General features: G+C 33.4%; 1 protein-coding gene across 2 annotated transcripts; it reads right to left on the reverse strand.

The window, feature by feature from the left end:
* Positions 1-627: 627 nt before the first annotated feature.
* On the reverse strand, positions 628-4210 carry LOC121985381 (ferritin-4, chloroplastic-like). Of its 2 annotated transcripts, none has more exons than XM_042538803.1 (8): positions 3845-4210; positions 3453-3536; positions 3313-3373; positions 3129-3216; positions 1445-1506; positions 1285-1362; positions 1048-1111; positions 628-951 (listed from the first exon to the last, which is right to left on the reverse strand). In XM_042538803.1, exons 1-8 carry the CDS (start codon positions 4153-4155, stop codon positions 896-898), a joined length of 804 nt encoding a protein of 267 aa, XP_042394737.1. In that variant the 5' UTR covers positions 4156-4210; the 3' UTR covers positions 628-895. The 2 variants fall into 2 exon arrangements, with proteins under 2 accessions (XP_042394737.1, XP_042394738.1); XM_042538804.1 differs by having other exon boundaries at positions 1297-1362; positions 3845-4208.
* Positions 4211-11462: the final 7252 nt, after the last annotated feature.

The following is an 11462-nucleotide window of genomic DNA, read 5'->3' on the forward strand; positions in this document are numbered from 1 at the left end:
TATGCTTTTCAAAATGATAAAAAATTGTACATATTTATTGTTTATTACATTAAAAAATTATGGAGAAAAACATGATAAAATTAATGCATATTTATCAGAAATAAATAAAATATTTTGTTTGTTCTAAATTAATTTTTAAGAATCAATTACAAATTTAATATTTTACTTTTATTGTAAATTCAAAAATAAAAACAATTCCAGCCACTTCAACCATCACCAATAATTTAATCAATTAATTTTTTTTATCTAAAATATAAAAGTTTAGACTAACTTTTAATATAAAAAGCTAAAAATAATAATTTTTATTATTCTTTATAAAATAATGCTTACTTAAGACTCCATTTTTTTTCCTTTGTTTTTTTTTTTTTAAGTTTTAGCAATAATCGAGAGACGATCCTTTATTTGCGGATCCCAAATTGGAGTAATGCTTCGGAAAGGGCCCTTTCGAAAAAGATCCTTTGAGTGGATTCTCTAAATTCAAAAATAAAATTTTAATATTCATGCTTATTTAGTTAAACACAACGTGCTTTCGATGTTCATGTTTAGATGAACAATGAGTAGAGAATGCGCATCCCGTGATAATGCCAATTGAGGCCACGAGATACCACCTAGTGATAATGCAGTGAATGGGTAAAACTGGATCCAAGTTTAATAGGCAATCCAGACTAAACCTCGACGACATACATGAAATACTACTTTCCTCCAGAAATCATCTGATTCTGCTCTCTACTTTCTACAACTACAAGGTTCAAAGATTTCAGACAGCAAAAATTCCTACAGAACGGAAGCAAATGATGGTAACCAACCTACAGACACAGATTAAGACCTCAAGAGTTCACTGAGAGAGAATAGAAGACACATCCTTTCCAGTACAGGATATTAAGACCTCAAGAGTTTATGCAGCCGCAGCATCTCCCTCACGGAGGAGCATCTGGTCAAAATGCCAAACCCCTGCCATACAACAATACCCAATCTCATGTAAGAATATCTCATCGATGACTTTCAAAACTGTCGTCTGGAAATTATGTTTGGCAACGGAAACCTTACCGTGTCCTTTCCCTACCCTTCTCAGCTGAGCAACGTACTCAGATATCCTCTTTATGGCTTCCACCTGAATATAAGGGTTACAAGTTTAGCAGCAGTATAAACTGCTAATCAATCTTTTGTTTTCCTTTTTTCCTGATTTTTCTATATTATTCTACTCTTTATTCTCTCTGAACAAATTAACTTCTTTCATCCTAGAAAACAAAGGAACATTTCATAAAGAAAACAGTGGAACATGACCAGCAAAGTCACCTGCTCTTCAAGAAATTCACTTTCAATAAAGTCAGCCAATTGAGCATCATTGCATTTTTCAGCCACCTGGATGAAATTTCAGAACAATGCAAAAGTAAATAATATGAGACACCGGTAAATAATTGGATCATGGTTCAGCATGGCTTACACTGAGCAGCTGGAGCAGCTTCTCATTTGTCAACTTCTCAAGCGCCAGAGTCAATTCCATGGCTACGACAGAGAAAAACTTCACTCAGTGTGGGTAATCTGATCTCAATATACTAAAAACTTGACTAACATACATAATTAACAACAATGTTAATAATATATATTTATATATTTAGTCTTTTCCAAGAGGTTAAACTCAGACTAACTACTCTCTCACACAAATTTTATGGCTATAATTCTGTAAGTAAGTTCAGGGTCGGGCTGGAGTAAGAACAATATCATAGCGCACTTCAAGCTTTAGGATATGTAGCAATCACAGACAGCTAATACAATTAAATACTTGATTTAAATTAGATTAAGATGAGCAGAAAATGTGGTGAATCTACTTTTTCATATGGCATAAGGCATGCCTGACTATAAAGTCAAGTCGAATTAACTTGGATCTGTAATATTTGATGAGTGCCTTTATTTTGGTTTAAGTGCGAGATGCAATATTAATCCCGTTGGAAGGCTAGAGGGCATTGTTATTATAATGTTTTCTTTTTGGTGTATTCTTAGGATGTATTTGGTTGGGGGTTATCTTGATAACCTTAGTTATCCATCCAAGGTTATCAACGAAAACTTTGTTTGATTTAGATAATCGATGATTCTCGAGTAATGTTCCATATCCGACACGTTAGCAAAAGGAGCATGTAATCCGGAATAGAAAAACCTCGGAAAACTAAGGTTTTTCTTAATTCCGGGGTTAATGATTTTTTTAATTCAAAATATCCTCGAATAAGATAAAAATGTGACAAAAAAGAAAAATGTAAAAAAATATAAAAAATATAAAAAAATAAAATAAAATAAAATAACTTTTAAAAAAGGGAAAAACCTAAAAAAATAAAAAGCGTAAAAATATGTAACGAAAAAAATAATAAAATGCAAAAATAAAAAAACATAAAAAAATTAATTAAAAAATATAAAAAAAATAAAGAAACATAAAAAAATAAAAATAGATAAAACTTTTAAAAATTTTAAAAACATAAAAAAACAATAAAAAACGTTAAAAAATTTAAAAAAACATAAAAAATAGAAAAAAAACATAAAAAAATAAAAACTAAAAAAACGTAAAAAAATAAAAAAAACATAAAAAAATAAATATAAAATAAAATAACATAAAAAAATAAAAAAGTAAAAAAATAAAAAAAAAATGTAAAAAAAATAAAATAACGTAAAAAAATAAAAAAAACAAATAAAAAATAAAAAATAAAAAATGTAAAATGTAAAAAAAGATAAAAAGAATAAATAAAAAAATAATTAAAAAACATATACAAATAAAAAAACGTGAAAAATAAAAAATAAAAAAACATACAGTTTATATAATAAATTATTATTATTATTATTATTATTATTATTATTATTATTATGGATTTTGTAACTAAAGGTAATATAGTAAAATATTAAACTAAATTATTCATTAAAACTTTCAAACAAATAAATTTTTGTTGCATTGCCTAAGTTGAATCCAACAATATTTGATTATATTTTATTCCCCGTAATCTTAGTTAGTGCTAAAGAAATCCCTTTATCGTGGTAGATCAATGAATAAATAATTAGTACAGTCTTCACCAACAATGAAGAGGATGGGGAACTAAATATTTATATGTTATAATCAAGATAAAATGACACGAATTCAAACATACCATGCAACGCGTCTCCCTTTTCGGGGTGATCGAACTCAGATAATGGCATGACAATAGATTGGAGTTTCACTCTCCCGCCGCGCTTGTTCTTGTTACGGAGAAATTTAGAATCAGTTATCCTGAGTTTTTATACAATAACTAAAACCTGGTAGCCTAACCAGAAAAAAAGGAATCGATAAGTTACTTGGTATTCCATCAGTTTCTCGGCATGTTCCCGTTCCTCTTCACTTGATTCCTTAAAGAACCTGTAACGAGCAAAAGCAAATCAGATATACGCAAGAATCACAAAACTTGTAGGAAATTAAAGAATAAATGATAACTTACTTTGCGAGGCCTTTCAGCGCAACGTTGTCGCGGTCGAAGTAAGCGAACAGCGCATGATAAACGTACGAATTGTTGTATTCAACACTGGAAATAGAATGATTTTGACGAGATCAGTTTGAATAAATCACTCACAAAGAACTCAAAGAACAGAACAAACAAGATCCTAGGTCATTTATCACGCATCGAAAGTCATTTATCACCGAACTTATATCACGCATCGAAATAGGAAACGAAAAGGGCACAGATCCTAGGTCATTTATCTCGAGAATCACAAAGAAAGTCATCAAAAAGACAAAACAAAGACCGCGGAACAAAGAACCAATTTCAGGATTCTTTGATTCAATTTGTAGAGTCAGAGAATTAAATGACCGAAAGGGAAAAATAGAACTGACTTGATCTGTTGATTGAGCGCAGATTCGCACTCATCGGCGTATTTCTGACGAGCTAAAGACAGATCCAGATGGGTCGGCAGCAGAGAGAGCTCCTCCTTGATTTCCTCGAAGGGCTGAAACAAGAGTCCAGTCAAGGCCTGGCCTGATTCGGTGGCTGCTAGGGACGACGAGCGCCTCCTCGTCCCGATCAGCGATCCGAAAAGGGGGGCAGGGAAGACAGGCCGGCGGAGGAGGAGATTTCCCCCGGGAGGCGCTGCCGTGGCCTTAAAGGAGGCGAAGGGGGCGAGGGCGGCGGAAGCTTCGAGAAGCATGAGTGCTTGCTCAAGGAGAGAAACAGAACAGCGCACAGAAGGTGAGAGCTCCAAATAAAAAAAAGGCAGGGAGAGCTCGATAAGAGGAGACACGTGGACCGTGATCCGTGATTCTCGTTCGGGTGGGCATCCGCGCGTGGCGGGCTGTCGATCTCCAAACGACTCTTATCGGCTATCGTGTGAAAGGAATCTTTTTTGAAAAAAAAAAATCTCTTATTTTGACGAAATAAACTTCAAATAGAAATCCACGTGTCCAATTATTATTTAAGAGGCGCGCGTGGCCGCCTCGCGCGTCTCGTGGAGACACCAAATGGAGCAATTGGAACCGCTCCAGTCGTTGTTAGCGTTTAGGATATATACATGACACCTGTTTTTCCATCTCTCTCCTGACATTTTTCCCTCCACGGTCCTATTTTAAAATTTACTCTTATATATTTTTTTATCAATTTTATTTTTTTTATTAGTTAGCTTTAAAAAAATAAAAAATTATTTTTTTATCAGTTTTAGTTTTTTGAATATTTTTTTATTATATATTTGTGTTTTTTAATAGTAGATTATATATATATGAAATTAATAAAACTAATTTAAAATTTAAAATTAAATCAAAATAAAAAAATTGATTAAATCTAAAATAAAAATAAAAATAAAAATTTATATATATAAAAATTTGATAAATTAAATTAAAAAACGAGAGGTATAAAGGTCATTTGAAAGGAGGGGTATTGTCAGGTAGGGGAGAAGTAATTAAAGTCGGATTCTCTGTCCCTAATTTTTCTATTCCCGTGTCCACTCGTCGCTTCCAGCCTACCGTCAGTGGCCTCCGGCCATCGCCCCAATCATAACTATATCCTAAGGAGAAGGTGAACTCATGGGAGTCACCACCAACACGATCGGCGTCGGAATCCAACCAAATCTGAACAGGGACTCAGATCAACGTTGGAGGAAAATCTGCTCAGATCCGGCCGGATTCAGCGTCGATTGCGCCGGTGGTGCCCCCTGCGTTCACCTCCCCCCTAGCATATAGTTTTGATCTGGACGACGACTAGAAGTCGCTGGCAGTGGGTTGGGTTAATAAGTAGGACAACATAGGTGATACTGGGGACAAATGATTCAATCTCTTATAATTTTTTTTTTAATAGTAGATTTAGGAATTATTATTTGTAAAAATTTTAAAAGTATAAAAAGAAGTTATGGAGTTAAAATAAAATAACTTGGGGAAAACAATTTGCTATATATATATATATATATATATATATATATATATATATATATATATATATATATATATATATATATATATATAATCTTGATCTCCTGCGCGATATGCACAGTGCACAACTGTGCGCGTCGCACAGGAGATCAAGTTTGTTTATTAAATTTTTTTATTTTTTAATATTTTAAATTAAAAAAATCAATTAAAAAATTAACATTTCCTTATATAAATTTCTAATACATTAATATATCCCCTTAACATATTACAATACACAATAAATACTTAAATTAATTTTATTTTAATTTTTTTTTAAAACCAAACACTATAATCTAATTGGAAAACCTGAACCTAGAGGTAAAATCTAAAAAACAAAATAGCTTTGATACTATAACCAAAACCTGAACCCTAGAGGTAAAATCTATAAAAAAAAAATAGCTCTAATACTATTACCCAAAGCCTGAACCCTAAATAACTTTGATACTATAACCCAAAGCTTGAACCCTATAGGTAAAATTAAAAAAAAAATAACTTCGATACTATAACCCAAAGTCTGAACCCTAAAAATTAAATTTTTAAAAAATATTTTAATTATTTTTTTAATTCAAAAATTAAAAATAAAAATAAAAAGAAAAAAAAACGCTGAAATCCTGTGTTGTATATATATATATATTTTTTAATTATTTTTAATTAAAAATAAAAAAATAAAAACAACTGATATTCTGTGCGCACACAGTCGCACACTGTACGGGCGCGCAGGATATCATACCTATATATATATACACAACACACGTCCCTCTCTCTTTTGTACTTTTGTATGTAATTTCTATTAAGAATATAATCAAGTCGAGTCGAGCTGAACTCTTAAATTTTTTAGTTTAACTTGTTTATAATCGAGCCGAGTTTGAGGTTTATTTAACGAATATATTCATACCTCACGAGTTTATTTAAGCTTTTATTGAACCTAAACGAATTTAGTAAATATAAATTTAAATATTCGTTAAAAACTAACTTATATATTTAGAAAAAAATTATAATATTTTTATTAAAATTTATAATTTTATTCTAATAAATAAATTTAATATATTTCTATATATATTTGATAAGTAGAATGGTCAAATATATAAATTTAATATCAAAACTATTATTTTTTTTATTTAAAAGTTAATTCATGAACTTAACGAACATATTCACGAGCTAACGAGTCAAATATTATGAAGCTTGAGCTTGATTTATTTATCTTAATGAGCCTCATTAAACGAATTCAAACGATCTTTTATCGAATCAAAATTCGAATAGCTCATAAGCAGCTTAATTTATTTACATCCTTAATTTCCCTTATAATTTTACATATATATCATGGTGCTCTTTTGAGAAAAAAATAATACTATGTTATGCTATTTTGAAAAAACAACATTACTTGAAAATAACATCATGTTGAAAAAAATAAGCACCCCGTGGCGCTATTTTTATAAAAATAACGCCACGTTGGTATTATTTTCATTTTTAAATAGCACTATATGATCCTGTATATAAAAACAACATCATGATGTTTCTATTTTCTTTTTTAAACACCACTATATGGTCTTGTTTTTAGAAAAATAATGTCACATCAAAAAAACACCACGCACATGCTACTGTTTTAAAATAAAATAACACTATATGACGTTATTTTTACGAAAACACCATCACATATTAGTATTTTTTAAAACAACACTAACTATTTTCATAAAAATAACACCACCTTAAAAAAAAAGCACCATGTGGTGCTTTTTTTCTATATGGCACTTTAAAAAAAATATATGGTGCTATTTAAAAAAAAAACAATGCCACTTAGGGGGTGCTTGATTTGTGGAAGGGAATGAGATTAGGGATGAGATTCATTGAAGTAAGAATGGGAATGAGGAGTTTTGAATCCGTGGACCCCACCATTCTCATTCCCCCCATTTTACTTGGTAATGGCCAAATCTCATATTTGGGGGTTTGAATCCGTGGGCCCCACCATTCCCATTCCAAATATTAACATTCCAAACACTAACTTTCAATCTCTTTTCCATTCCTCATTTTCATTCCCTCCAACCAAGCACTCCCTTAGTGCTATTTCAAAAAAAAAAATAGTAATACATACATGGTGCTATTTTTTTCAAAGTCACGTTTTTATAGCATTATTTAAAAAAATAGCACTACGAGATATTATTTTTATAAAAATAGTGTCACGTTAAAATAGAGATATTGTTTTTATAAAAATAATGTCACGTTAAAATAGGATCATGTGCTATTTTTATGAAAATAATATCACACTAAAAAAAATAGCACTAAGTGGTACTATTTTTATGAAAACAACATCACACTGAAAAAAAAAAGCACCACATAGTGTTGTTTTGAAAAAAAAATAACACCACATGGTACTATTTTTATGAAAACATCATCACATAGTGCTACATGGCAATATATTTTTTCAACATGGGGCTATTTTCATAACGTCACATAGAGTTATTTTAAAAAAAATAGCACTAAGTGGCGCTGTTTTCATAAAACAGCACCACATTGGTGCTGTTTTTTTTTCAACGTTGTGCTGCTTTTTGAAAATGTCACCATGTAGTGTTTTTTTTTAAAACAGTATCACGCCTTACATGTAGAATTATAGGAGAGAGATTGCATGCAGAATTATAGAAGAGAGAGGGAAACTCGCCTCTTCTACTGTCCCCCACGATCGCTCATATAAGGGTGTGCATGCCAACATATTATATATATATATATATATATATATATATATATATATATATATATATATATATATATATATTCCGACATTTCATGGGTATTTAAAAATATTCTTTTTTTTCTTTTTTCTAAAATTGAGGACGAGTGTACAACGAAAAAATAAAAATAATTAAATAAAGAAAATAGCACGTTTGATTTTTTACTTGGTTTAGAGCCTTCAACAACTTCTACTTTAAGACCCAGGTTTTGGACTTATTGATGGATAATCCATTAATATCGTTTACCGATAAACTCTCATTAGAGTAATTGAATACAAGAATATGAAGAAGGACAATGTAACAAATCTACATTACCTTAACAATAAAGTAATAACTTTAATTAAATTATTACCAACACAGAAATGTCAAAGTTGAATGCTCGTGTGTTGGTGTTGGTCTGCCGGCAGAGGCTGGACATCGTAGATTAGTATTACGGTAGTAGCACATCTAAGTCGGAGTGACAGAACGGTCATATGTGCCTGTATAGAAGTTGTTTCTATTATGCTGACCGAACATGTCTTTTAAAGATTGTTCAGGGCGCCTCCAACCCTACCCGAGGTACCTCCAACCTCAAGTTTGAACTCGTAAGCTTTAGCCTCTTATCAGTTTCGAAGCCATCAATCTATATCCGCGTGATATCGCGTCCAAGTGCTCTGAAGCGCCTCCAATGTGCTCTAGGGTGCATTCACGCAATAAACTTTTATCCCTGAAGTTTATCTACGTGAGGGCGTCTCCTCTCAGTCCAAGTTGCCTCCACACACCTTCAAGGCGCCTCGGACACTGTTCATCCGAGGCTTGTTTATGAAATTTAACCTTATAAAATATGTTAGTTCAAAAAATAAAGTATAACTTGTAAAAGAGAGTTAGCACAATATAAAATGATATTATTAATTAAATCTTGTCTTACCAAGACTGGGATCTAGTTATAGTCTCAGCTTAGATTTCCAAAATAGTTCTAAGCTAGACTAGTGTCTATAGTCCCACTGGGACTCGTCCTTACTGGATCACTTTCCTCAGTGACTTGCCTTTACTTATCATTTATAGTCACTTGACTTGCCTCTTGAGCCACCCGACCTTCCTGCCAGTTGTCAAGTCCACAGACCCAACTGAATTTCAGCCAACTGTCAGGCCCCGTAGACCTAGCTAGACTTCCTGCCAAATATAAATCACATCTTGACCTATCTGGACTTCGTACAAGTTATCAGGTCCTCAAACCTAATTGGACTTCAACCTGGTGTTAGGTCCTTTAGACCTATCAATTCCTACGTATTTGGTAAAAGTATAAGATCACACAGAATCTAATTTAACCATTTGTCACTTATCAAAATAAAGATCAATTATTAATGCCAACTGCACTAATAGACCGAACATGTTGGTGCAGATTGCACTAACGGTCTAACTCAGGTTTTGATGAATGACAAGGAAGTTAAGTTAGATGTGTTGTGATATAGCAAGGTCTGTGGATCATATAGTTGGTGCGAAATCCAGATAGGTCAATGGGCCGACCGGATATCTGGCGGGAAGTCCAATTTGGTTCGTCGGACCTGACAACCGGTAGAAGTCCAGTTAGGTCTGCAGACCGGACAATTGGCATGAAGACCTGGTGGGTCAAGAGGCTAGTCAACCAACAACAAATTGGTAAGTAAAGGTAAGTCACTAGAGGAGAGTGACTAAGTGAGGAAGCGTCCCGGTTAAGGGACAGTAGGCGTTGGTCTAGGTTAGGGTCATTTTGGATCCCTAATCTGAGACCTTGACTAGTTCCTGGTTCTAGGAGGACATGAACTAATTACTATCTCTTATTATCACTGTGCTAACTTTATTTTACAGGTTAAATATTTTTATTTTGGACTAATACAACTTGTAAGGAAAAAGGAGCAAAAAGTCTTCGGATGAACAGTGCCCGAATGCGCCTTCAAGCATTGGAAGGCGCCTTGCACTGTTCATGGAAGGCGCCTTCAATTGCATAGAAGGCGTCTTCCAAGGGATAAATTTTGGACATCGTCGCAAATAAGACCAGGCGAAGTCGGGATTAGATTTTCCGCATTGAAGGTGCCTTCAATGCTTATAGAAGGCGCTATCCATGTCCTTTAAAGGGTAGTCTCTACCAAGCTTCCAAATACAACTTCTATACAAGCTACTACGCATCCTTTTGAGGTTTCGACTACGCTAATTTCCTGTTGCGACTCTAATGCAAAGCTGCTGCGCCCTACAACTGCTCCGAGGACTTCCAATCGCGGCGGGCATACAGACACCGACACACGAGCACTCTCACTTCAATCTCTACATGTTGGTAATAAAGTTATTTCTTTGTACTTAATTACTAAAAAAGGGAAGTATAGTGTGTTACGTACTCCCACTAATTTTTTTAGAAACAAAGTCTCTTTCTAGAAATACCCCAATCTTAGCCACAAACACTTTGTGTTGACTGGGAATGTAGAAGTAATATCCCTTCATTTCCTTGGGATTGTTGGTTGCTACTCGGAAAACCTATAGGTTCCACTGTACAAAAATTTTGTACAAAGATCTGAACCTTTTCCTAGCTACCATGTGTTCTTTTAAATTAAATTTTGGATCGCCTGCGGAACTTAACACGTTTGATCCAAAACTTAATCTATTTGTTCTTTTAGCTTTTGACTTGGATCTCCTGCGGAACTTAATACGTTCGACCCAAGTCTCCTTAAGTTATTAATTCCATTAAATATTAATTTCCATAAAAGGTTCCCAGTACTGACGTGGCGAGGCACATGGCCTTCTTGGATATGGGAGCAACCACCACCGACTAGACAAAACCTTTAATAGAAAGCTAATATTTAATTTCCTAAAATAACTTTAGGTTAACCAAAGAGAACAATCAAATCACAAGGAAAAGAAAGAAACAAAAGAACACAACATCGAAAAACATATTCGAAATACTAGAACGTAAGCCTCTTGTATTTGGTATTATTTCCATAAATAACTAGCATGATGCGGAAATAGAAATTACTAGTTATACCTTGTAGAAAAACCTCTTGATCTTCTACCGTATTCCTCTTCTAACCTCGGACGTTGTGTGGGCAACGATCTACCGAGATGAGAAACCACCAACCACCTTCTTCTCCTCCAAGCAAGGTTCGGCCACAAAAGAAAACCTTCACCAAGGAGAAAAACCAAAATACTAACCAAGCTCCAAGAGATACTAGCTTTCTCTCCTTCTTCTTCTTCTCCAAGTAGTATCCGGCCACCACAAGAGCTCCAAGGAAGGGAGAGAGGTTCGGCCACCACAAGAGGAAGAGAGGGAGAGGATGGCCGGCCACACCAAGGAACAAAAGAGGGAGAGAAATAATAGATGTTGTGTC

This window comes from Zingiber officinale, chromosome 5B (genome assembly GCF_018446385.1).
Source record: "Zingiber officinale cultivar Zhangliang chromosome 5B, Zo_v1.1, whole genome shotgun sequence".
Taxonomy (NCBI): Eukaryota; Viridiplantae; Streptophyta; class Magnoliopsida; order Zingiberales; family Zingiberaceae; genus Zingiber; species Zingiber officinale.